Source organism: Dasypus novemcinctus, chromosome 23 (assembly GCF_030445035.2).
Source record: "Dasypus novemcinctus isolate mDasNov1 chromosome 23, mDasNov1.1.hap2, whole genome shotgun sequence".
NCBI lineage: Eukaryota > Metazoa > Chordata > Mammalia > Cingulata > Dasypodidae > Dasypus > Dasypus novemcinctus.
This window is the reverse complement of record NC_080695.1, coordinates 41,318,568-41,346,183: the sequence shown is the minus strand read 5'-3', so window position 1 is coordinate 41,346,183 and position 27,616 is coordinate 41,318,568. Positions and strand designations below refer to the sequence as shown.

The following is a 27,616-nucleotide window of genomic DNA, read 5'->3' as shown; positions in this document are numbered from 1 at the left end:
TAGTAAGTGTCCAGGTTAGGCCCAGCTGCTCCATGCTTCAGACTGTGTTTGAAGAGGGAGGGTATCCCTGTCCTGTGGGCCCCCACAATATTGTATAAATGTTTCCTCAATTTAAAAAAAAGTGATTAGACCACTTTTACTGAAATAGGAGAACCTAGTTGAATTAACAGATGTATTTAGAAGTGAGTATGAGGCAGGCAGAAGGGACCCTTGAATGGAAGCCAGGCAGTAAATATTCTCTTGGTTTGCTGTTTGTTTGGGGAGAAAGTAAGAACCCAAGATGGGAGTTGGGCAAGGCTACAGATGTGCTTTTTCAAGGCTAATCTGGTCACAGACAGACTGAAGAGGGAGAGCCCAGTAACAAGGACACCAGCCAGTGGCTCCCTGCAGCAGCTCTGAAGAAGGATGAGGGGTTTTTCAGATGCTCCCCCAACTTCCCAAGGGCACATAGCCACAAGTACTCTCCCAATCTCACCATAGAGGGCCGGGAAAGACTGACGCTGTCCTCCGATCAATCCCCACAGGCTGTGGTGCATCCACCTCCAAATCGGTAGACAAAGTTCTTTTGGAGTCATGAAGATTTTTTTCCGCTACCAGACATTCAGGTTCATCTGGCTCACCAAGCCAATTGCCCGGCACTTTCACAAAGATCACCAGCTTTGGGCACCACTGACACTTAATGACTTTGAAGCCATAAATCGCTGCCAGAAGACCTTGCCTAAGAACTTTAACTTTGCTGGGGATGTGCTGGACCAGTGGTCCCAAAAGGAGAAGGTATAAGATACTGAGTTTCCATTAGACACTTGGTGTCCACTGATCTCTCAGCATCTGGTTTTCTTATTCTGTGTTCCACTTGTCAGATTTAATTCAATTCTATCAATCCTCTTGTTCTCCTTGTTTGTTTTCCAGTTGCCCTCCTCTCTCCCTAGGGGGGATCAATTATCCTCAGCTACATGTGGCCAGCTTCTCTGGAGAGCCATGTTCCATCTTCCCAGGCATGATACTCACTGTTGTTACGCTTCTTTCCTTCTTTTTTTTCCTAAGTCCCACACAGCAGCTCTTTCCTCCCAGTTCATGAGTTCGGGCTATTCACAAGCTTATCCAAAAAATGGTCATTTGAGTTTTGGTTTCATGATAGAGCATCACCAACAAATAATCATTGTTTGTGTAATTACAAAAGGAGAGATGGAGAAGAATAAAGCAAGTCAACCCACTGGCTGGTCCCTGCTTACACACCCTCACCCCATGCCAGGCACTGAGCTAAACATTTTGCTTATCAGTTCTCACCAAAATGCACTGCAAGGACCTTTGGTTCAGAAGATGATGTTAGGTATCACGTATATGAGGCATTAAATAACTCTGAATCAACCCTTCTCATTAAATAGAAAGGAAGTTCTTTATTTAAAGTCATCATGTTCTTAATACCTCTCTAAAATTTCTCACACTCTCTTTTGAATAAAAAAGACTATTGTAGCAGAGAGAAGTTGGGTGTTCGTGGTATTAAAGGCCGGGATGTGAGAATCTGAGAAGGAAGATTTAGTAACAGCCAGCCAGACTCAGCAGACTTCTGTCCAAAAAACCGATCCCAAATAGGATTTTTGGGTACCTTTTATACAGAGGACGTAGGAGTGGGGAACAAACAGTGCTTTTATGCAAAAGGACTTTCTTTGTTAGTTTTTTTAAAATTATAAGTGTTTATCAGATAGGTCTTAAATTAACACATATCCCCCACATTCCAGGTAAGCTTGAATTAACACATACCCCCACATTCCAGATAAGCTTGAATTAACACATACCCCTACATTCCAGATAAGCTTGAATTAACACATTTTGTCTGCATCCTCCCTGAATATCCAAAGCCTATAGAGCCTATGTCACTTAATTGGCTTTCCAGAAACTAGGCATACTTGGATATAGAATAAGTTTGAATTTATGCACAGGCCTTATTAAGACCAGGCAGAAGTAGATAATATCCAGCTAAAATTTAAGACATAGTTTTGTTGTCAATAATTTCTTTTCAGTAAAAAAAGAAATCAGAAAATCAGTTGGTACTGATTTTCCACCTATAGTGGTAATCACATTTTCCTTGTTAAGTAAATTTATATAAGCAAAAGTGGATTCATGTAAACAGAAATATATACTTTTTTTTTTTAAAGATTTATTTATTTAATTTCCCCCCCCCCTCCCCTGGTTGTCTGTTCTTGGTGTCTATTTGTTGCGTCTTGTTTCTTTGTCTGCTTTTTTTTTTTTTTTTTTCTTTGTCTGCTTTTGTTTCTTTGTCCGCTTCTGTTGTCGTCAGCGGCACAGGAAGTGTGGGCGGCGCCATTCCTGGGCAGGCTGCACTTTCTTTTCACGCTGGGCGGCTTTCCTCATGGGCGCACTCCTTACGCGTGGGGGCTTCCCCACGCAGGGGACACCCTTGCGTGGCACGGCACTCCTTGCGCGCATCAGCACTGCGCATGGCCAGCTCCACACGGGTCGAGGAGGCCCGGGGTTTGAACCACGGACCTCCCATATGGTAGACGGACGCCCTAACCACTGGGCCAAAGTCCGTTTCCCTATACTTTTTTTTTAAGATTTGATTTTTATTTATTTCTCTCCCCTTCCCGCCCCCCCGCCCCCACCCCAGTTGTCTGTTCTGTGTCCATTCGCTGTGTGTTCTTTTGTGTCTGCTTCTATTCTTTGTCAGCGGCACCGGGAATCTGTGTATCTTTTTGTTGTGACTTCTTGCTGCATCAGCTCTCTGTGTGTGCCACGCCACTCCTAGGCAGGCTGAATTTTCTTTCACAGTGGGCGGCTCTCCTTACAGGGCGCACTCCTTGCGTGTGGGGCTCCCCTACACGGGGACACCCCTGTGTGGCAAGGCACTCCTTGTGCGCATCAGCACTGCATGTGGGCCAGCTCACCACACGGGTCAAGGAGGCCCTGGGTTTGAACCCTGGACCTCCCATGTGGTAGGCGGACTCTCTATCAGTTGAGCCAAGTCTGCTTCCCATGTAAACAAAAATGTGAGGTAAAGAATAATAGCACAGGTGTGAACAGAGCTGGCAAAAATAGTGAAAGCATACTCAAATGACTAAAAATTGAGAAATACTAACCGATTTTATTTCATCAAATCCCTGCGATCACCGTGGAGAGCTGCAGATAAGTAAACCAAAGTTCATGGGAGTTAGGTTATTTGCCTAAGGTCACACAGCTTCCAAGGTGTGTGAACCAAGTCCCTGATCACGAGGCACTTATAATCACAAGGTAGGGAAACTGTAATATAATACAATGTAATAGAGCTTCCTGGAATTTAAATGCAATGCTGCAGGAACACAAAAAGTCAGTGGAGACAAGAAGAGGCTAAAAAAGGCTTCACAGAGGAAGTGAAATGTAAATTGGACTGAAGTAGTTTGCTAATTGAGGAAAGTAAAAGGAGCATTCCAGATGGGGGAGGGAGGTAGGAGTGATGGTGTTTCCCAGGGAACAATAAAACGGAGAGGTTTTGTAGTGCATGGAGAAGTTTCCCCAGAGATCAAGCAAGTTGACTGAGCCCCCACAGCCCTCCAACCTGCCCCTTATTACCAATTAAGCCCACTCCTCAACCTTCTCAGTATGAACAGTGTTAAATCCTAATCAACCTTAGTTTGCCCATTAGGCTTATTAAGATGGAACAGAATCTAACTTGAAGAGGAAAGAAAGTTACAGGAGAGAGATGGGAGAACTCATAAAATTGGGTGGGAGGCTAGAGACTCAGTCTCAGCAAGAGCAGGAACCAAGACAGTTCTCAGAAAGGGGCGGTGAGGACACCAGGACCTGAGAACTGGAGTTTCTTGCTCCAATTGTCTTCTGTCTTTTGGTGCCTCTTGGAAAACTCAAAGTCCAGGGAGAGAAGGACTGATTGACCCAAGGTGGACCACATGCACACCCACTAGACTGGGAAGTCTAGTTTGTCTCACCAAGATAGTACTCAATAGAAGAGTAGTTCCCCCAAAGGCAAACTGGGGTGCTTTTACTGAAATGCAAGGAAGTAGTGACAGATGTCCCCTCTATATGGTAACCAGATATGTAAGCACCTTTTCTCTTTCCAATGTGTCCCTGACCAGACAGGAGAAAGACCTGCCAATCCAGCCTTGTGGTGGGTGAATGGCAAAGGCGATGAAGTGAAATGGAGCTTTAGGGAACTCGGCTCCCTGTCCCGAAAGGCTGCCAATGTGCTCACCAAGCCCTGTGGCCTGCAGAGAGGAGACCGGGTGGCTGTAATACTGCCCCGAATTCCGGAGTGGTGGCTCATAAATGTGGCTTGTATACGAACAGGTCAGTGTCAATATTTAGCATTTTTAAATCATACAGAAACAGAGCGATTGAAACTCAGTTGTTTTTTTTTTCTTTCCCTGAATTGTTAGTTCTGATAAAAGCCTGATGGGAAAAGTAAGAGTTGAAATTAAGAGTAGTCATGTCGCAATAACAGTAACTACCTTAAGAGAAAGATAATGTTATGATACCCACTTTGTAGGAGAGGAACATGGGGCTTGGAGAGCTTGAGCATATTGCCGAAGGGCATACAGCTAGAAAGTATGCCATTAGATTTGAACCCAAAGTCCTTCAAAAGCAAATATGATACTTACCTGGCCGGGGAGATGCCATGATCACGAAGGTGATTTTCTCAGGGCGAGGCTTATCCATTGCACTCTGGATGTGCCGACTCCTGCAATTTCCCCAAATGTAAGAAACCTGACTGTATAATTTGTGATAGTGGGGGGCTGTGTGCTCGCCCCTATTTTAAAAAAAAAAAAGCAAATATGAGCACTGGCACCTCTTTGGAGTATGATATGATCATCCAGTTGATTTAGAAGGGCTCTGTTGAATGCATTTGGATTCTCACTGATATGAAAATGCAAAAGGAAGAAAAAGTATTTTAAAATGCCCAGACTCATAAAAATGTGACCACAGACCCCGGTTAGGAAACCTCCACCTGTTTCCAGACAGAAAGTTTGAAGTCATTCAAGGATACATATTCTCTCAAAGGAGTAATTTTATGGCACCCCATGCAGTTTCTGTTGGAGGAGATGAAAAAGTTGGAGTATTGGATATTGGTGATGGTAACACAAGAATGTGAATGTAATTAATACTACTGAATTGTACACCTAAAAGTGGTTAAAATATAAAATTTTGATTTGTGTTTATGATATTACAATTGAAAGTTTAAAAATTTATAATGCACCCCAAATAAAAAATCGAACAGGATCCTTTTGTCCCCTAGGACAAAAGTAGACTAACTACGGCTCATGGACTGGCCACCTAGTTTGTAAATAAAGTTTTAACGGAATGCAGCACACTCATTTATTTACATATTGTCTATGGTTCATTTTTCTCTACAGTGTCAGAGTTGCTAATTAAGACAGAGACTGTATGGCCTGTAAAACTTAAAACATTTACTATCCCTGCTCTAGACCATGACATAAATGTTTAAAAATCAATTCAAAAATAAGTAAGAATGCCAAAGGATATACTATTATAGAGAACAGAAAGATGTGTGTTCCAGTGTCATTTATAATGGTAAAAATTTGAAACAAATTATGTAGAAATGGTTAAATAAATCATAGCTTAGATTAAAATTTAATTGAAGGGTGTTCTTTGTTGACTGAAATTATGGTATTTCAACGTCTTGGAATATCATTAAAAGGATAATGATATAAAGCTTTTATAGCCGTGTTAAAAACAGTCCTCTGACTACCAATATTAAATAGAAACAATTATTATTACAAATATTAAATAGAGAAAATTATTTCTTCATTCAGTATAAAAGAACTTGCAAATGTAAAACCAAAGTGAGTTGGGAAGAGATTAAGGGTGGTTTATTTGTCTCAGAAAAATGCATTTAACAACACTTAATATAACATACAATTTGTAAAATTTTGATTAAAAATGAACACAGAAGCTGAATGGTTAAAAACATTCAGTTAATTGAATGTCAAACAAACAGTTGAGGATTATATTTTCTAACTCAAAATTATTAACTCTTCTGTGTGACTATTGGGGTTGCTTATATACAGAACATAGTAAAATATTTTGCTTTGCTCTAAAGTATGTACAGTCTGAAATCGACTAAGATTATACCCAAGTTAGTCCATCCATTGAATACATTCATGTCACAAATCCACCAAGAAGACTAAACATTACTGAGCCATTACGAACTAGTGGCTGTAAACTAAATCATCCTAGAGTTTTATGTTGACTGAATGTTCTGAGATTCTCTAAGGAGTTTCCTTGATCAACTCCCTAATCATCAGGTATTTATTCATTTTCTCAAGAGGAGATGACAGTATCTTAGTTTCCTGGCTGCCATGACAAATCCCACACAGTGGATTGACTTAAACAGTGAGAATTTATTGGCTCATGGTCTTAGAAGCCAGAAGTCCAAATCAAGGTGTTGGCCAGAAGGTTTGCTTCCTCTCTGGCAAGGAGTGTTCTGGCTGGCTGACAATCCTTGGGGTTCCTTGACTGTTCTGTCACACGGCTATATGCACACGTTTTCTCCCAGATTCCTGCTGGCTTCTGGCTTCTGGCTCCTCCCTGTGGCATTCTCACCATTCAAGTTCCAGTAACAGGATTAAGACCCATCTGATTCAACTGGCCACACTTTAACTAAAAATACATCTTTTAAAGGTCCTATTTAACAGGAATGGAATTAAGATTAAGAGCATATTTTTGCTGGGGTACATAACTCAATCTGCCACAACATGTAAGAGGTTTTAAAATATGTCCAGGAAGCAGGTGTAGCTCATGGTTGATTGCCTGCTTAACACTTAAGAGGTCCCAGGTTCAATCCCCCAGTACATCCTAAAAAATATATGTGTGTAAGATATATATTCTATCTATCTATCTCCAATAAAATCTCCTTCCCAGGAATTCAACTCCTGCACCCAGGAATTCAATTCTCCCTATTCAGCTAACTTCAGGGAATTTATCAAGAAATAAATTGTCTGGAATAGAGCACAGGTCCTGGCCTTGGGAGTCAGGCAAATGTGAATTTGAATCCTGGCTCTGCCACTTACTGGTTTTGTGGCCCTGGATAAGTTGTCATCCTCACACTGGGAGTAATTTTAAGTGAGATATAAAGCACATAGTAAGTTCTCAAGAAATTAGCGTGGTTATTTGTAATGCTTTATACTCTCTTCTCATTGAGACACTGTAAAAAGTAAAAACTCCCTTCCCCCTGTTTTTCATCTAATTCTCCCATTTATGCTCTTCTCATAAGGAGCTGACGCTTTAAATTTAGGCCCATCTCAGGGTGGTGCTTAGGATGGAGCAAGGAGCTGGGCTAGGTTAAACATTGCTGAAGTAGTCTAGGCAAACTTCAGTGAGACTGGACCACTGGGAAGCCCCAGGTTTGAGGACTGGCTCTGCTGTGACAGACTCTCATCTTCCATCAAATGACAGTTGTACGGACCTATCAGTGTTGCTGTCCTACCAGAGTAGCAGTCTCCAGACTTTTTTAGTTGCACATTATTGATAAAAAATATTGAGGCACACACCCTCCCAAGTATCTCTAGCTATTTACATTGTTCTACTGCACTAACATATTATGCATATTATAAAACATATAAAAATAATGAGATTTTTAAAATGCAAAAGGAATTTTAATGTCTCAATTAAATTTTTTAAAATTCTCATCTTGAATGGATTTGTCTTGCAAAACTCACTTTGGAGACCTCTGGTTCAGATGATTAAATGAGATAATGTTCATGAAAATGTGTCATAAGCCAAAGAGTGCTATTTAAATGTTACCTAATAAGGATTCAAATATTACCTAATAACCACCCCCCTTTATAATGCTTACTATATGACAGACACATTACTATTATTAACTCATTTTACAGATTAGGAAACAAAGGCACAGAGAGAACAAGCTAGTAAGTGGCAAGTTCAGGATTAGACTCGGGGTCCATCTGACTCTGTTCTAGGGCTGGCTGAAGGCTGGATTCTGCAGCGACTCCCCACCTAGGCACTAAGCCCAAGTTTTCCACAGTATGCAAAGTCTTACCTAATGACAAACAGCCCTGTTCAGCTTGGGACCCCTTGTCCTACCCTAGGGCTTGTCTTCATGCCAGGAACAACTCAGCTGACAGCCAAAGACATTCTCTACCGGCTCCAAGCATCCAAGGCCAGGTGCATCGTAGCCAATGAGGAGGTGGCCCCGGCAGTGGAGTCTATTGCGTCAGCATGTCCCAACTTGAAGACCAAACTCCTGGTGTCTCCGCATAGCCGGAACGGGTGGCTCAGCTTCCAGGAGTTATTTCAGTGAGTATTATTCCCAGCCTCGTCCAGCAGCAACCGAATCACAGCTAGTCCCCAGCACTCCAAAACACTGTAAGTTGATCTGGGATCCTTCCCGGGAAAGAATCACCTAATTAAAGACTTTTAAAGACGAAGGAAGGAATATAGCACTGCCTCCATTTCCCTCCTCCTGATTTCCTACTGCAGCCTGTGGGAAGTAGCAGCCTCATCTGGACCACATCTCCGACCACTCTCCCAGCCTTGACTCACTCTGATCACCTTTATATTCCTTAGACATGCTCCACCCCAGGGCCTTTGCACCTACTGTTCCTTCTGCTTGGAATACTCTTCCCTTAGTCCTTTTTTTTTTTTTTTTTTCTTTTATAAAGGGTATTTATTTGGGGGTAGAAGCTTACAGTTACCAAGCCATAAAACATAAGTTACTTCCCTCACCAAAGTCTGTTGCTCCATGTTGGAGCAAGATGGCTGCTGACATCTGCAAGAGTTCAGGCTTCCTCTTCTTATGGCTCCACGAGCCCAGCTTCTTCTATTATCGGCTGTAGGCTGGGTAAGTCTCGCTCTCTCCTGGGGCTGTTTCTCTCCGGGCTCAGATGCTCTGCTCTCTCCACAAGGCCAGCTGTAAACTATCAGACAGACAGACAGCTCATCTCTCTTCCCAGGGCCTCTGCCAGGTCTAATGGAACCTTCTCTCTTTCCCCAAAACTGCTTCTTTGTGTATTTACTTCCTGGAGCTCCAGTATTAAAACTCCCCTAGTCCTTTTCATAGTTGCTTTTTCTTGTCAGATTTCGGTTCAAATGTTTTTATCTAAGTGAGACTTTCCCTGACCTCCCTATCTGGAATAAAACTCCAAGCCCCTCTCTATCACAGCACTCTGCTGTTTCTTCACAGCGTTCTTCACTATCTGATATTATCACATTAATTCATTTGTTTCCTTAGTTACTGTCTATTTTTTCTCCCCTAGAGTGGGGGTTGGCAATCAGGACCCATAGGCCAAATCCAGGCCTCCATCTATTCTTATCAACAAAGTTTTATTGGAACACAGCCATGTTCATTTGCTTACACTTGATCTATGGCTATTTCTACATCACAAAATTGAGTTTGGCCGGCATATGGTTCACATATCCTAAAATATTTACCATGTTGTTACCGGATTTTATTTAGGTTCTTCACTATGCTGCAGAAATGAAATTTCAAGAGCATGCCGGGTGAGTTAGGCCAGTAATTTATTCAGGTAGGGAGGGAAGAGAAATGGGAGAAAATAACAGATCAGGAGTCCCAGGTAGAGAGGAAGGGGTTGAAAAGTGATAAAGTGGGCTGATTTACAGACTACAATTCCCCATGATAGATTATAAATGCACAAGTTTTACTTGGGTATTCACACGGCAGAGGAAGAATGGTGAGACCAGTGTACAGAAGGCAGGACAGTCCACAGGCAAGAGAGCATGAGAGCGAGCTTAGGCTCTGTGCCTGCCTTTTTGAACTGTTAATTATTCCACCCCTTTCCTAATGGCAAGGGAGGGGTTCCAGCTGTTCGCTGTTTTGATTGATTACCCCACCCATTAATCTCTTATGAGGGCCCAATGATAAAGTCCTTGGGGAATATCCAGGGCTTCTCCTGGCTTCCAGAGGAAGTCTTTGTTCTGGATGGCAGGATTTTGGGGTGGGGGTCTTCCAGCAGCCTTCTTGGATGTTATTGATGTCCACATGACTGCTGCCAGGTTCCAGACTCATCTATTGATTCCCTATCTTACTAACCAGCTTCAATGTGGTTCTTTACAGAAATAGTTTGCCAGTCTCTGCCGTAGACTATAATCTCCAAGAAGGCAGAAGTTTTGTCTGTTGGTCTATTTGCTTGATCACTATTAACCCATTCCTATCACCTAATAGGTGCTTAAGAAATATTTATTGAATAAATGAATGTGTATACAAAGCAGATCACTTAACCTCTCTGAACCTCAGTTTTTTTCACCTGTAAAGTGGGGATAATTATACTGCATATATCTCAAGGGTTGTTGTGAGGAGAAAATACGCTAATATGAGAGAAAGTGCTTCACATGTTGTTTTAAAAAAGTGAGTAAAATGTTAATTATTAGACCCAAAAAAAAGCAAAAAAACTAAAACAAAAAAAAGAAAGAAAAACGAAAGGAGAAAAATAAAAAAAACAAAGACAAAAAAAATTAAAAGAAAGATAACGAAATGTTAATTATTGGTATCATTCTTCAAAAAGATGTTAAATAGCTATGTTTAAAATTTTCTCCCAGAGAAGTTTCTGGAAAGGAAAGTCATGAAAACCCCATTGACTAATAGGGCAATTTCCTTTGCTGGCATGAAAATTTATCCTACTAATTAATGTAAACCAAATCCTATTCACCAATCCCCAAATTCCTTCCCAAGAGCCACAGCATTGAATCCTGTTTGCATCTTTTATAAGCTGTGTGATCTTAGATAGTTTCTACCTCATGAAGTGGTATAGGAAATAGATGTGATAAAGCATGTGGAATGCCTGGCACAGAGTAATAACTCCATAAATATTATAATCATTATAACTATTATTATTACTTCCAAGCTATCAAAATCATTCAGCAATGCAGTGATTCTCTTAAGCTAATAGTATCCAGATTATTTAAATGTGAGCCCTTTCAGTAAAATATTTTTGAGTACACTCCCCTAATATATGTTTAACTATTTATTTATAAATTATATATATACTTTAGTGCTTTATAAAAAATACCAATTATTTTAAAATGTAAAGAATGAGTAAAACATATAGTTTGATGTTCTCCTGTTTTTCCCCCCCTCCTAGCTGTCTTATACATGCCTTGGCAGCATGCACCCTCACTTCAGAGGTCCCTGGTCCTAACAACTCAAATGCTTTTGAGTCCCCAGAAACCTAAAGGTGCCACAAAATTCACAAAAGAAAAGTGACTTTAAATTCATATGGATTTTGAACTGGAGATTAGCACATTTTGGGGGGAGTGGCTTTCAAGATGAAGGAAATTTCCTCTGCAAGCAATTGACTTTGGAATATCGTAACTCCAAAAAGGCTGTGGACAATTTCCCTAAAAAAGTAAGACCTGAGGAGCTAGCTAGTCTTTCAGCACCCCACATAGAGCAACGAGAGCTAATTCTGCATCCAGTCAACCTTCTCTTCCAGGAGTTCATTTCAAAGTTTCTCACCTTCTGTTACTTTCCAAGGAGAGAAGCCTATTTGAATGCTCTCCAGAGTCTTCATAATAGGATGGGGACAAGGACAGAATTATGGACCAGACTAATGCTTCTCTTTTCCTGTCCTAGTGAAAAGGACTCTGCTCTGGGAGCCTAAAGCCTTGTATTCTGGTCTTGAGGGAATCGAGACAGTGTTACAGGGAATAGCATGAACAAATGTATGGAAGCAAGTAACAGCCTGAAATGGGCAAGGAATGAATTGCAAGCAGTGTGGGGGTGGCTGGAGAACAAAATATAAAGAGTGGAGGCCAGAGGAACAAGGAGGGTTAGATTATGGGATATCTCATATGCCATGATCAATCTTTAACTTGCCCCCATAAACAAGGGACACCATTGTCAGGGTTTAAGAAAGGAAGTGTCAAGGTCAGTTTTGGGTTTTAAATAGATCTCTCTGGCAGCCTATAGACTAGAGGATGAATCTGAGGAGAAGCAAATGGCAACCAGAGGGACTATCTTGGAGCCTGAGGTAGTTATCAAGAGAACAGATGATGAGACTCTAAATCTGTGCTCTAGCAGCTGGGATGGAGGGAAGAGGCCAAGCTAAAGAGCTAGCAGGAATTGGAGACTGCTTGGATGTGGAGGATGAAGCAGAGAGGAGTCAAGACTGAAATTTTTAACCTCAGTGAGCAAGAGAGTCAGGAAAGGAAGGTTAAAATCATGATTTTAAAGTTGGACATACTGAGATGGAGGGGCCTGTGTACACCCAAATATCTAGCAGGTGGAATTATTTAAGTCTCAGGCTCAAAGAGGTAAAGATACAAATTTGGGAGTCATCAGCATAGAGTCAGCTCTGAAAACCCAGGAAGATGTAAGGCTAGCAGACACTCAGGGAAAGAGAAACAAGTCAGACAATGGAATCACTGCTTGAAAATCTCCCTGTCACTTATTGATTGTTAAGTCTTTTCTTTTAAGAAGAGAAGAGAAGAGAAGAGAAGAGAAGAGAAGAGAAGGGAAGGGGAAGGGGAAGGAAAGGGGGAGGGGGAGGGGGAGGGGGAGGGGAGGGGGAGGGCCTTGTTTTGAAAGGTTTCCATACTGGATTGAGAAGGCCTTATTGCTGAGTCTTCAAATTTGAGTGCTTTGGTTTTGTTTTTATTCACAGTATTAGATACTTTGAAAAAAAATCTTTCTCTCCAGCCCAGTATATACCAACTTCACCCTATATTTATATTGAGAAAGCAATACAATTAATGTATCTTTGTCTACTTTTTGGGGAAAAAATGAGTTACCAAGGACACTACGTAAATATTTCCTGAAATTATTTCTGACAATGTGATGCATGTACATATAATTACTCATTCTGGTTTCTCAGTTTCAATAACATCAATCATTCACCATGGAGACAAATTAAAATGGCATCATTAACCCTATCCCTTTCAACCAGGAAAATTTTAATCCGATACATGGGTCTTAAAAATTCTTAAATTACTGTTTCAGTTATTTATGGCTGAGTAACAAACCATCCCAAAACTTAGTGGTATAGGACAACAATCTTTTTTTTTTTTTAAGATTTATTTATTTATTTATTCTCTCCCCTCCCCCCACCCCCGCCCCAGCTGTCTGTTCTCTGTGTCTATTTGCTGTGTCTTCTTTGTCCGCTTCTGTTGTTGTCAGCGGCATGGGAATCTGTGTTTCTTTTTGCTGTGTCATCTTGTTGTGTCATTTCTCCGTGTGGGCAGTGCCATTCTTGGGCAGGCTGCACTTTCTTTGGCGCTGGGTGGCTCTCCTTATGGGGCGCACTCCTTGAGTGTGGGGCTCCCCTACGCGGGGGACACCCCCGCGTGGCACGGTACTCCTTGCGCGCATCAGCACTACGCATGGGCCAGCTCCACACGGGTAAAGGAGGCCCGGGGTTTGAACCGCGGACCTCCCATGTGGTAGACGGACGCCCTAACCACTGGGCCAAGTCTGCCACCCAATCTTTTTTTTTTTAAGATTTTTTTTTAAATTTCTCCCCCCCTTGTCTGCTCTCTGTGTCCATTCGCTGTGTGTTCTTCTGTGTCCACCTGCATTATTGTCAGCAGCACTGGAAATCTGTGTCTCTTTTTGTTGCTTCATCTCACTATGTCAGCTCTCCGTGTGTGCAGTGACACTCTTGGGCAGGCTGTGCTTTTTTTCGCGCGGAGCATCTCTCCTTACAGGATGCATTCCTTGTGCGTGGGGTTCCCCTATGCAGGGGACATCCCTGCATGGTATGGCACTCCTTGCACACATCAGCACTGCACATGGGCCAGCTCATCACACAGGTCAGGAGGCCCTGGGTTTGAATCCTGGACCTCCGTGTGGTAGATGTATGCTCTATCAGTTGAACCAAATCCACTTCACCAATGATTTTATTTGCTCATGATTCTATGGGTCAGGTATTGATGAAGTGCTCAACAGTGGCAAATTGTCTCTGTTCCACACACTGTCAGCCAAGACCGCTTGACTGGGGCTGGAGGATGGAAGGTGGGTTCAGACCTGGGGACTTGGTGCTGGCTGTCATCTGGAGCACCTCAGTCCCCCTCCACATGTCCTCTCTCTCCAGAGGGACAGTCTGAATGTCTTTATGTGGTAACTGAGTTGCTCCAGGGAAAGTAAAAACCATCAAGCCACTTAAGGCCCAGATTTCCCAGAATTTCACTTCTACCACATTGTGTTAGTCAAATCAAGCATGAGGGAGAGAACATTTTCAAGGGGAGAGAATATGGGCCCCATGCTTCAGTGGGGCATGGCATACTTGTATAAAGATGGAAGAAATTGTTAGAGCTATCTATGCAGACAATCTACCACAGATACTGTTATCAGTTAGAATGCTTTTGGCTTAAGTAATTAACAGGAGACTCACGTGAAGATGGCTTAAACAATTTTATTATCTTACAATAAGAAGTGCGGAGGAAGGGTGATGTGAGGGTTGGTTAACTCCGTGGTTTGAAGAAATTAACAAGGACCCAGGTTCATTCATCTTTCCATCAGGCCCTCCTCAGTACATCTGCTACTCCCCCTCAAAATCCCAGCATGGCTAGGGAAGGTGCAGGCATCAAACACTTTCATAGTAATACCCAGAGACCAGAAAACAGCAGGAGTGGGGGTGGGGTGAGGCAGCATCCCTTCCTCATGATGCTTTTTAAGAACAAGGAAACATTTCCCATAAACCCTTACACCTCATTGGCCATAACTGCATCATGTGCCCATGCCTAAACCAATCACTGACAAGGAAAAGAATCACTGTGCTTGGCTTAGGTTAATCATGCTTTAACTCAGGAGCTAAGTGGGGAGCAGTCTTTCCTGAAGCACATGACTGCCTGATAATCTGAATAAAATGCATTCTATTAGTGCAAAGAGGAGATGGCTATTTGGTAAGCAACTAGCTGTGTCTGCCAAAGATAGTGAACAAAAATTATTAAAACATTTAATTTAAATGCCAAAACTCTTCCTTTAAAAAATAAAAACTTCTGAAATATAACAATTTAGAAAGATTCAATACTGGTTTTTAAAATTAAAGATTAAAAAATAGATTAAATTGGAAATAGGCTGTGGCTCAATCAGTTGGGCTCCCGTCTACCATATGGGAGGCCCTGGGTTCACTTTCCAGGGCCTCCTTGTGAAGGTAGGCTCATCCGCATGCCACGGAAAATCAAAACACAACCAAAAACACAGAAGAGCGTACAAATGGACACAGAGAGCAGACAGCAAGCAAACCGCAAGGGGGGAGGGGAAAAAATTTAAAAATAGATTAAATTTATTTATTTAAATAAAGAAAACAAATCTTCTTCTGTTATTAATACTGAATGTTAACTCGGCTATTCAGCTGGCCTCTAGGGAGGTAGAGCTTTAAAAAATTAAAAGGATCTGAGTTGGTAAATCTTGACACTAGATCATATCAGATCACAAAATCCAACTAAGCTTTCTTGAAGAATTTTAAGATTTCTTACACCTCTGGGGGAGACTTTGGATTAGGTTCTGTACTATTAAATGTCTTCTGTATCAAGAGAAGAAGTAGCAGCACAAAAAAAAAAAATCAGTTAAACTGGTTTGCCATCTTCATCAGTCATCTTGGGGTCCATATTTTGCAGATCTGCCTCTGAGGAGCACAGCTGTGTGGAGACAGGAAGTCAAGAACCCATGGCCATTTACTTCACCAGTGGAACCACAGGCTCTCCCAAGATGGCCCAGCACACCCAGAGCAGTCTTGGCATTGGGTACACCCTCTGTGGGAGGTAGGGAGGAAAACATGGTTCATTTTTGGTGAACTCTCCTCGAACTGCTAACACATATATCCAACTGTCTAGCTGACATCTCTCTGTGGATGGCTAGTAAATATCTCATAAATAACATAATAAACTCTGGATGACTGCCCTAGCTCCATAACTGACCCATCTAACCAAATGATCAAGCCAAAAAGGTAGGATTCAGCTTTGATTCAATCCCTGAAGCAGTATGTATGCACACTGCATATCCTTCTCCTCTTTGTCAGACAGGCCTACCTAGAGATAGAAAAACTGTCTCATTATCTTGTTTCATTTTCCTGGTAGCACTTAATATTATTTGAAATTATGACATTTATTTATTGTGTGCTTTTTCACTATCTGCCTCCTGAACTATAATCTGGTCTTTCTTGCGCACAGCTATAATGCAGTGCCTAGCACGCACAGTAATTGTTCAATAAATATTTGTTGTATCAAAGGATGAAATCAGAAAATCATGTCATACTCAGCCTCCCACTCCTCTCTCAGGCCACCTGGGATTCTGAAAGGGCCCTCTAAAGAGAGTGGCCATGCTTAGAGGGCCTTTTGAAACTTCTCTGTAGCAGTCAAAGTTCTGGGACAAGACCACTCCACAAAGACACCAGCCTGTTTGCTTTGCTTTGCTTTTTCCTGTCTTGTTGTTGTTGTTTGCCTGTTTTGTTTCTTCTCCATACCATTCAGGTATTGGCTGGACTTGAAGGCCTCAGATATAATATGGAACATGTCCGACACCGGCTGGGTCAAGGCTGCCATTGGCAGTGTGTTTTCTTCCTGGCTTCAGGGAGCCTGTGTTTTTGTGCATCGGATGGCCCAGTTTGACACAGATACCTTCTTAGATGTAAGTAGTGACCTTCGGCTGCACATAATGAGAGCTCTATCTTATCTCCCACAAGACCATAAAGAAATAATTTCTCAAAATACAGGGCTCCTTGGGCTTATGGATATCATTCCTTTTAAAGAAGCAAAGACTCCATGGACTTGGCTTCTGACTGCATTTAACACAGTGGAGAGAGAATACTCACCACACTCTCAGGCATGAAATCCATTCTTCTGCTTCAAGTAGTTCAGGATTTGCTAGTGTTGCTTAATCTGTGGGCATTTAAGAGCCTGGTTCTAAATAATTGATTAGAATTCTCAACCAAATACTTGGTTTCTGATTCAGTGAAACAAAGAGAATAGTTGGTAAATCCGAACTCCTATTTGGAGGAGACTAAAGTAAGGGATACTTCTCCCATAGACCAGACCATTCCTCCTACTCCATGCTTCTCACTTTGTGAAATCTCAGAATCCAATACTCTTTCCTGAAACCAGGCATGTCCTTTCTTCTCAGCCAGAGACAGCTAGATTGAGATATCAGATAACTCTGGTTTCTTTAGCCTTTAGAAAAACATAATGCAGGACAATTATTTTTCAACCATGAAAAACCAACTAAGTTTAAGGAAATGCATATTATTCAATTAACACCACACCTGTGTGTAAATAACAGCAATGGTGGCCTGGTTATTTCGCTAACTGGTCTGACAAGATGGTTTGAGGGTCTCAACAGAAATCTAGGGTGACACAAGAACATCTGGTTCACAAAATGCCCTGAAATAAATAAATTAGCTTTGCAAATAAATGTATGGTTCAAAACCTACATTTGTAGAAGAAGAAGAGATAATAGGTGTGTTTTAAGTGCTGTAAAAACCTTTATGAATTCACACTGTTCTTATATATATTGCACTTAGTAAGAACAATTAGAACAAAAGGATACACACAGTGGAGAGACTCATTTACAGATCACAAGCTATTGCTGGTCTACAACAACCCAGATAGCCTAGACATGCGTCTTAGGAACCTTCTCCCAAATGCTGAAATTTACATTGTAGAATTCATATAGTGGAAGCTCTCCAGAGAAAAATCTCCTGGCAAAATTAGTGTTTCTCTAGATTTATGATACCTAGGTCACTATTTTGATTTTAAGAAGCTGGATGTCCAGTGAGCCTAGAAACCTTAATTCAGAAAATGCCTAAGAAATGTTTTATTTATGCATTTCATCAATCCACTCAAAAGAACTGACCGATCTTATCAGAATAATACTGAAAGGTCCCAGTGAGTCAAGCTTATACATTCAGAGTCAGTATTATGCAGGAATATGTCAGCAGTTTCAAGATTCCACTGTGGAAGGTACCTTGCATCCCTGAAGTAGAATAAACAGGACATACCTTGTGGTTCTTAAATTCAACAATTCCCTTGTTGGTTGTGTTTGACTATATATGTCTATTACTGTAACTGTTATACATTCTTTCCAAAAAATTGGAAAGTACCAATAGACATTCAGTCACAAGTGACAAATGAGAAAGTATTTGCTTCTTTATTCCTGGTAGTGACCATAAAATGGACACATGGTGATGAAAGACAATGAAAGAGGGTCAACATCAGCTCTACTGGTGGCCTTCAATTAACCACTCTGATATCTGTCTCTTTCCTAAATCATGCAGACGCTGACCACTTATCCCATCACGACCCTGTGCAGTGCTCCTACTGTGTACCGGATGCTTGTGCAAAAAGACCTCAAGAGGTATTTAGGCAGGGAGTGGATGTGGCGCCAGTGGTTGAGTGCTAGGAGGTCCTACATTAGAGGTCCTGGGTTCAGTTTCTGGTGCCTCCCAAAGCCAAAAATCAAACAACAAGCAAGCAAACGAAAAACCAACTCGGGAGCCGATGTGGCTCAGTGGTTGAGCACTGGCTTCCTACATATGAGGTCCCAGGTTTCATTCCTGGACCCAGTACCTCAAAAAAAAAAAGGAAGTACTTGGGCAGAAATCTCCATTACCGCAAAAAAATACATATAATCCAGCGTACAAATCTCTACTTCTAAGCACAGGATAGCCCATGTTCTCAAATGTTGACATTTTGTACCAAATATTTCTCTGCATGGGCGGGGGGGGGGGGGGGGGGGGTTCTCCTGGGCATTGCAGGACATTTGGCAGCACCCCTGGTCTCTGCCTACAAGATACCAGTAGCACTTCCTCCCTACCACCAAGTCATGACCATCAAAATTGTCTCCAGACATTGCCTAACGTCCCCTAGGGAGCAGAACTGTCCCCAGTTAAATCGCTGGGATAGCATCTAGGGGCAATTGGACATTTTCTGGGGGATAAAAAACAGACTCCTACAGTCCCAGAACTTCCATTCCCCAAATGTTTGCCTTTTAACACTACCTGCAGTTAAGAATTGCCTCAAAAGTCTTAGCAGTCTTTTTTTCTAACTGCCTCGAAGAGAAGCTAATGAAGTCTTATGTGGTTATATTCAATTTAGCCAACTCACCTGAGCATACAGCAGAGTTGCAGTGTATATTTATTTAACTAATATAAATGTAATATGAGAGAGATAGTGCAGTCTCTTCCACGCTCTGTTCCCACCAAGAATTGGACAATCGGAAGGAAGAGCACTGGGAGAAACTTCCTAGTCAGTGTTTGAGGCCCCCAAAAGGCGCACATCAAGGGTTATTCAATGTTGATATTGAATGCATACAGTTTGCGTCTTACCCACACCCACCTGGCCATTTGGGACGCCACTCTTTCAGAATTGGGCTGATTCAAGCTTTCTAATCCAAGTCCCATTAGTGACAGAGTAGTAAACTTGAGCTTAAAAGTTCAAGCTCCAAGCCAAAGGAGGAAGGGTTTTGCTACTTACAGTCAAGCTGGCCTGGCTAAGCCTCTAGTAGCTCCATCTATAAAGGAGTAAGAAGAGTGACCTCAGGTGGTTGTGGTGTGAATGCATTGCATGCACCATGCTTGGCCCAATACTTGACAAATGCTAAGGACACAGGACAGCACATCCTCTGCAGCCCTTTATTGTTTGGCATACTTTGGGTGAGTTCCTTAACCTCTCTGAGCCTTGATATCCTCATCTGTAAAATAGTTGTTATGAAGATTATAAGAGTGCTATTTAAAGTCCTTATATCACAGTAACTCCTCAACTGATGTTAGCTGTTCTATCACTTGGCTCATAATAAGCACTCAATATCATAATTAGTATTTTCTCTCACGTTTTTACTTTTTTTAGTAGCTAACTTCTCTTCCCCCTGCTAAAATGTAAGTTCTACCAGGAATCTTCATTTTAATTACTAATGTATCCCACATGCCTAGCTAGGACAATGTCTGGATATGTAATAGTTGCTCAAGAAATATTTGTTGACTGAACTTTCTCAAGACCATCCTCTCGGAGCTCGTTTGCTTGAACATCCTATCTTGCAGTGAAAGCCACTCAATTTTCTCCCCCAAAGATCCCTTGCAACTCTTTCTCTCCAGATACAAATTCAAGAAGCTGCGGCACTGCTTGACAGGAGGAGAGCCACTCAACCCGGAGGTGCTGGAGCAGTGGAAGAAGCAAACTGGCCTGGAGCTGTATGAGGGCTATGGACAGACAGAAGTGGTATATTTAAAGGGCAAAGTTTGAGTTTAGCCTATTGGGTAACACTTCAGACCCTGAAGCAGCCCCATTGTGTTCTAAACTTTTATGGTGTTTCCCTGCTTACCTTGCCAGCAGTTACCAAAACTTGTGAGTTGCTCATTTAGGCTTAGCAGAAGAGGAGTTACGATGACTCCACACAGCCTTCCTGCCTCCTCCCCACACTTGGAAATCTCAGAGGTACTGGAGGTTGGAGAGGTCCTCAATAGAGCAGGTCGTAGTTCCACTGCACTAACTGGGAAGGACTCCCGTTGGGAATTTAGTCCAACCAAGGTACTTAATGGTACCCTTATCTTCAAAATGTGGTTCTCAAACTAGCAACAGCAGCACCATCTGGGAACTTGGTAGAAGTGCAAATTCTCAGGCCCCGCCCCTGACCTGGTAAATCAAACTCTGGGATGGGGCCCAGGGATCTGTGTTTTAACAATGCTCCAAATGTAACTTTTTTTTTTAATAATAAAGAGATCTTAGGAAAAAGAGAAAAAAACAATACTCCGGTGATTCTAATACACGCTCAAGTTTGAGAACCTTTGGTTGACTAAAATAACATATTTCAGAACATGATCTTGCATACCGATCAGTCAGAACTGAATCTTATGTTTCGTTCTAATGAGCTGAACGACTACAGAAAATGGATTTTTACATACTCATGTAAAGCATGTCCTCTGAATAGGGAATAATTTGTGCCAATCAGAAAGGACAAGAAATTAAACCAGGTTCAATGGGGAAAGGAGTTCTACCTTATGATGTCCAGGTAAGTTGAGAGAATAGTTTAGTTTTCTGCTATTCACTATACAACTATTCATAATCCATTTTCATTTTGTGAAAAGAACATTTGAAGAATCTATATCATTTCTTTCATTCTAGATTATAGATGAAAATGGCCATATCCTACCACCTGGCAAAGAAGGGGAAATTGCCCTCAGAGTAAATTCTACATGGCCCTTTTGTTTCTTCACTGAATATGTGGTATGAGCATGTAGAATGTGTTATCATGTTTTAATAGAAAAGGTAGTATAGGGATTAAATACAGAGATGCGTCCCAATTCCACATTCACCATTTCTTGCTGTGTGATCTTGGACAAGTCACAAAATCCAAGTCTATTTCATCAGTTATAAAATGGGGAGAATAGCTTCTATCTCCTAAGAGTTTTGTAAAGGTTAAATTCTATATGTAAGGAACAGGTTGCTGTGATTGTCTTCAGAAGGGAAAACTGGGTGGGTTAGCATGGTAGAAGTGGCAAAGAGGCTTACTTTTTTTTCTTTAAGATCTATTTATTTTATTTCTCTCCCCTTCCCCCCTGCCCCAGTTGTCTGTTCTCTGTGTCTATCTGCTGTGTGTTTCTTTGTCCGCTTCTGTTATTGTCAGCGGCACGGGAATCTGTGTTTCTTTTTTTGAGTCATCTTGTTGCATGCGCGGCACCATTCCTGGGCAGACTGAACTTTCTTTCGTGCTGGGCGGCTCTCCCTATGGGGCGCATTCCTTGCGCGTGGGGCTCCCCTACGCGGGGACACCCCTGCATGGCACAGCACTCCTTGAGTGCATCAGCACTGCGCATGGGCCAGCTGCACACGGTTGAAGGAGGCCCGGGTTTGAACCGCGGACCTTCCATGTGGTAGACGGACTACATAACCACTGGGCCAAGTCCGCTTCCTGTAGGCTTACTTTTTATTATACTCTTTGGATCTTTTGTATATTATACCAGGAACTACTTTTTAAAACTAATTTATTTTTAAAATAGAATGTGTAATGTACTAGGGTGCCAAATTAATCCCCAAATGTCATCTTTGATTCCTAGGATAATCCAGAGAAAACTGCTGCCACAATAAGGGGAAATTTTTATGTCACTGGAGACAGAGGAGTGATGGACAGTGATGGGTATTTTTGGTTTGTCGGCAGAGCTGATGATGTCATCATATCCTCTGGGTCTGTACACTTGTCACACATTTGCCAGGGGAGATTTCCTACTTGGGTGGTGCAGTGACCAAAGGCTTCCTTTTTCTCTTCTAGGTACCGTATTGGGCCGTTTGAAGTGGAGAGCGCACTAATTGAGCACCCAGCAGTTGTTGAATCGGCTGTTGTCAGTAGCCCAGATCCAGTAAGAGGAGAGGTAGAGTGAATGTCATTAAGTTTTCAAGTTTCAAGTTTCATGCACTGGATCACTGCAAAGACTGAATCAAGAGTAGTCATTTGCTTCTCATTATGAAGCACACATGTGGCAAAAATATCTGTACAATCAATTTTACCAATGCTTTGTTTCCCAAGGGAGAGTTTTAGAATACTTTTGGTAGCAAGTGACAGAAACTCAGCTCAAACTGAGTTAAACAGGGGTGGTGAGCAGTTTTGCAGAGGTTCTTTACAAGGGGTCTGTGAACTTGAATTGAAATTTAAAAAAATATTCTCGTGGGGACATGTTGGTGTGAGTGTGATGTATTTATTAAATAATACACAGTGTAGTGTAGACTTAGTAAGGGGTCCGTGGTTTTCACCTGACTGGCAAAAGGGTCCGTGGAATGAAAAAGGTTACGAACCCCTGGTTTATTGGCTCACATAAGTGAGAGGTTTCAGGGGTAGTGAGGCTTCACGTACAGCTACATCCAAAGGCTCACACAAAGTTATGTGGAGAGTTAGTCTCTATCCATCTCTTAGTTCTGCTGTTCTTTATGCTGGCTCCATTTGGGCAGGTTCTTCCTACCTGATGGCAACCAACTTCAGGTTTACCCAGCTTAATAACCCCAGTGGAAGGAAAGAGATTCTCTTTCCAACAGTTTCAAACAACTCCCAGGATTACATTGGCCTATTTTGGATCACATCTCTAAACTAACCAACATGGCTGGGGGGAATGGTATATGCTAACCGGCCAGACCCAATACCTGTCCGTGGAGCTAGGGGCTGGTGTCAATTCCACTGTTATTAAAAAGGGAGAACATCACCATCCCAGGGTCCACAGGATGAAGAAATAAAATATGGATTAGAATGGACTTGCTGGTATTCTCCTATATAACTATTGTGACTCTAGCAATGGAAGAAATGGTATCATTGATGTGGAGACAGTGGCCATGGGAGTTGCTGAGGGCAGGGAGAGCGAAGAAGAGGTGTGATGTGGGACATTTTTGGCACTTGGAGTTGTCCTAAATAATATTGCAGGGATAGATGCAGGACACTATATATCCTGCCATAACCCACTGAATGGACTGGAAGAGAGTGTGAACTACAATGTAAACTATTATCCATGTGGTGCAGCAGTACTACAAAATGTATTCATCAGATGCAATGAATGTGCCACAATGATGAAAGAGGTTGTTGATGTGGGAAGAAAGGAGGGGGTGGGAGGGGTATATAGGAACCTCTTATATATATATATATATATTTTTTTTTTTTTTAATTTCCCCCCCATTGCGGTTTGCTTGTCTGCTCTCTGTGTCCATTCGCTGCACATTCTTCTGCGTTTTCGGTTGTCTCCCTTTTATTGTTGTGTCACCTTGCTAAGTTGGCTCTCCATGGTGCTTGCTGGCGTGGTGGCACTCCACGGCACTTGCGAGGCCCCGGGACTAGAACCCAGGGCCCCCCATATGGTAGACAGGAGCCCAACTTGGTGAGCCACAGCCGCTTCCCTTGTATTATTTAATGTAACAATTTTTGTGATCTATGTATCTTTTTGAAAAAAAGACAATTTAAAAATTTACTTAAAAAAAAAAAAAGGGAGAACAGCCACGGCTTCCGCCCGCATACCCCCTTAGCTCCAGATACAGCATGAGGGCCCCTGAGGCACGTTGGCAGCAAGAGTTATAGACAGAGCCAAGCAAGATGGAGCACTACCAGAAAGCTGGCTCTGTGGGGCTCCTAGTGCCTTCCCTGGTGTCCACTACCTACTGATACCCAGGAGGAACTGGTCTGAGATGGCAGCAAAATCTGCAACCTGCTTGCGGCTGGCACTGGATCAGTTGGAGGGTGGCAGTACATGGCATGACACGTGGCGTTCTCAGGTTCTGGCCGGGCAGCAGGGAAGGCTCTCAGCTGCGCTGAGATAGTCAGGCATCGGGTACCAGGCCTGCACCAGCTCATGAAGCTATGCTTTCTGTAGACTGAGGACAGCTGGGTCCCAACCTCACCAGACACAGACTTAGACCCCCTCACAGTATGCCGCCATGTGCCTGCGATGTGGCTACTGCTCAGCCGGGACCCCCTGGGCCCCAGTGAGCATGGCTACCAGTCCCCAGGGGTACCGCCTGGCCTGGGTTCCACACCCAGTCCCAGCTTTGGCCCTCAGCCCCAAAGAAGAGTTTGAGACACCCAGTCAGGGGGACCTGCTGAGCCAGGCTGCTCTCCAGACCTGGGTATCTAGAAAGGCTGTATCTTCTCCGAGAAGCCCCTCTAATTGCTCAACATCCTCAACAAGACTTGAACCCACAGAAGTGGACCTTGCCGTCCTGCTTCCCCTTTCCCTTTGAATGTGAGAAGCGATCGCAATGAAGAATTAAAGGTGTTGAGGCTCTTTTGGATTCTGGATTGCTTAAGAAGGGCCCACCTGCCTTCCAAATACAGTGCTCTGCTCTACCTTTTGAACAGAGGTCTATAGGGAGTGAGTTAGGAAATAAAGGTTCTATCCATTTGTCTAATGAGCCTTTGCTCAGCGTGCTGTGTAGAGTTGGCGTTAGGGGAATGGGAGCCCCTGCGTTGTGGGAGCTCATGAGCTGGAGACAGAGGTAAAATAGACTCAGGCTGGTATGGGGACAATCTCAAGTCAGTGAGAAACTTAAGCAGCACACTGCATATAATATCCAGGCTCCTGGGTGGCCGCCTGCTGCCTGATTTGAGTTGGTTTAGGAATTCTGCCAGCTCTGATACTTTTTTCTGTCCATGGACATGTCTTATGGAACTCAGGCGTCTGTCACTTATTAGCTTTGTGACCTTGGGCAAGTCACTGCTCTGTGCCTTAGTGTTCTCATCTTTAAAATGGGGATATTGTGCATACCTCATAGGATTAAATGAAGTAATATATACATGACACTTAGATACCACATGAACACATAGTACTCTGTTGAGGTTAATTGCTATTTTTATTAATGACTCAACCTACAAACATGCTTTTTCTTATCTTAAAACATCTCAATCCCATATCTCCCTCCAGATCTCATCCTTGCCTTTCTGTCTCTTTTTGCTCCTTTGCCTCACCTTGGCCTTAGACTCTCAGATTCACCACAGTGAGGCCGGGGACATGAGGAGAGAGGTGAAGGTTGCAGCAGTAACCATGGGAGTGCAGGGACCAGAGCAGAGTGGTGGGCAGAGGTGGAGTCAGTGAAAAGTTGAGTTAATTGGTCGCCCACTGTTTTTTGTGTCATTTTTTTTTTCTTGGTGTGTTTTTTTTTTAACAGTTTTATTGCAATAGTTTCTTATGCCATGCAATCCATCCAAATTGTACAATCAATGGCTTTTGGTATGGTCACAGTGTTGTGCATTCATCACCACAAAAATTTTTAGAACAAATTCATTGCTCCAAAAGGAAAAACTCCACACCCCTTAGAAGTCACCGCTCAAAACCTCTGTCCTTCCCCATCCCTAAATAACCACTAATCTATTTCCATCTTTATATATTGGTTTATATTTACATTTTATATAAATGGACTCATACAATTAAAAAAGAAAAAGAACAGGGAGCAGATGTAGCTCAGTGGTTGAGCACCTGGTTCCCATGTACAAGGTTCTGGGTTCAACCCCCGGTACCTCCTAATATATATATAAAGGGTGACAAGATACTGCATAAACAAATGAAGCAGATTTTACTGTATGCACCATTGTTATGGAACTCAGAATACATTTTCTTATAGAAACGATACAAACAGGAGATTGTGGGCAGGTTCACAAGCAAGCGTCACAAGCCTATTTCAGAACTAATGAAAGGGAGCTCAGGCAGTGAGAGTCATAACCTGGAAGGAAGCCATAAGGTATGGAAGGGAGTTTTCTTTCCTCATGAAAAGTTTTCTACAGACCCAGAAAGAGGTAAAATTTGAAAATAATTTGTCTGTCAGCATTCTCCCAACATCTTTCTCTACCTCCCCCTCACATATCGGTGACCTGCAGTGACACTACGGTGCCCAGCTCCATATCCTGTATCACCTCCTGTATCACCTCCACTCTCAATGAATTCCATGCTCCAAAAATAGTTCCCACCTGCCACCCTTTTCTCGGTCTGTCAAAATAACTGGTTTCAGCCATGTGTCTCACCTTGTAGTATACCCGCACCCATGTCTGAGGTGTGTACTTTTTTTCTTTTCCCTTGTTTTTCAATAAACTCTTTACTTCCTTGCCTACCAAAAAACAAAAAACAAAAAAAATTGGTTTCAGCTGAACATCAGAGGTAAACACTGCTTAGAATCAATGTGTGAACTGATTCTATTCACAATGCATGCATCAAGGATTTAAAGGATACTTATTAATCACAGTAATTATCTAATTAGGAGAGTGGGTGTAGCTCAGTGGTTGAGCACCTGCTTCCCATGTACAAGGTCCCAGGTTTAATCCCCAGTACCTCCTAAAAAATAATAATTATTATTATCTCATTGGATTTTAAAGTGTTAGAAGCAAAAACTCTCAGACAAGAAGACCTCACAGGGGTAGATCAATCTTTCCTGAGAGTCCATGTCTCAGGACACACAATTCTTCCTCCCCAAATCACTTCTAACCACCTAGAAAGGGGTTCGTAACCTTTTTTGTTCCACATACTGCTTTGCCAGTCAGGTGAAATGAATAGTACAGTAACTTATTTATTGCATACATTCATAAGTGAAGGAAATGCTAGATTGCAATTCGAGGTCAGAAAAAATAAAGATAAGTTGATTTTTTTCAATTCAAGCTCACGGACACCCCCTAAATCTTTCCACGGACCCCTGGTTGAGAATCCCTGCTCTAGAACCTCCATTTGCTTCTAACAATGTGTTTGTGGAGTAAGTGGTCATGTGTAAATCAAGGACTGCCAGTGTAATAAATAAGGCCAGCCTGATTGAAATGTTAAACACATGCATGACAGATATATAAAACTCAACCTTTGGCTTTATTGAATACCTGTCCTCCTCCTGCTTGAAAATCGCTTTCTGTAATTAGATCTCAAAGTATCACTTTATAATTGTATCCAAGCTTTGTTTAGAGGTGATCTCAAGTATTTGCATTCATCACTCAAGTTGCTATATCAACTAATAAGTACTTGTGTTCAGCAATGCATCCAAACCCTTGATGTATGTGAAAAAACAAACAGCAATATGGCTTTTTCCTACAGGTAGTGAAAGCTTTTGTTGTCTTATCGGCACCCTTTAAATCATCCAATCCAGAGAAATTAACTCTTGAACTTCAGGATCATGTGAAAAAATCAACTGCACCTTACAAATACCCAAGAAAGGCAAGTACTCTGCCCGAATGTTAAGTGTGTTACAA

General features: G+C 42.2%; 1 protein-coding gene, 1 non-coding gene and 1 pseudogene across 2 annotated transcripts in view; all 3 read left to right on the top strand.

Moving 5' to 3' along the window:
* Window positions 1-530: 530 nt before the first annotated feature.
* The window catches only part of LOC101435427 (acyl-coenzyme A synthetase ACSM4, mitochondrial), a 28,579-nt gene continuing 1,493 nt past the window's right edge, over window positions 531-27,616 (top strand). Inside the window, exons 1-12 of the mRNA XM_004474073.4 lie at window positions 531-774; window positions 4,089-4,299; window positions 8,079-8,286; window positions 15,562-15,705; window positions 16,414-16,570; window positions 18,213-18,292; window positions 20,028-20,151; window positions 20,861-20,941; window positions 21,055-21,156; window positions 21,987-22,114; window positions 22,199-22,298; window positions 27,462-27,581. Of these exons, the coding sequence (XP_004474130.1) occupies window positions 574-774; window positions 4,089-4,299; window positions 8,079-8,286; window positions 15,562-15,705; window positions 16,414-16,570; window positions 18,213-18,292; window positions 20,028-20,151; window positions 20,861-20,941; window positions 21,055-21,156; window positions 21,987-22,114; window positions 22,199-22,298; window positions 27,462-27,581 (1,656 nt within the window). The 5' untranslated portion in view covers window positions 531-573. The remainder of the gene's footprint in view (window positions 775-4,088; window positions 4,300-8,078; window positions 8,287-15,561; window positions 15,706-16,413; window positions 16,571-18,212; window positions 18,293-20,027; window positions 20,152-20,860; window positions 20,942-21,054; window positions 21,157-21,986; window positions 22,115-22,198; window positions 22,299-27,461; window positions 27,582-27,616) is intronic.
* Window positions 4,603-4,762, top strand: LOC111759312 (U1 spliceosomal RNA). The gene has a single exon (XR_002793342.1). It is a non-coding gene; the product is annotated as a U1 spliceosomal RNA (small nuclear RNA).
* Window positions 23,996-24,533, top strand: LOC139437475 (ribonuclease P protein subunit p25-like protein; annotated as a pseudogene).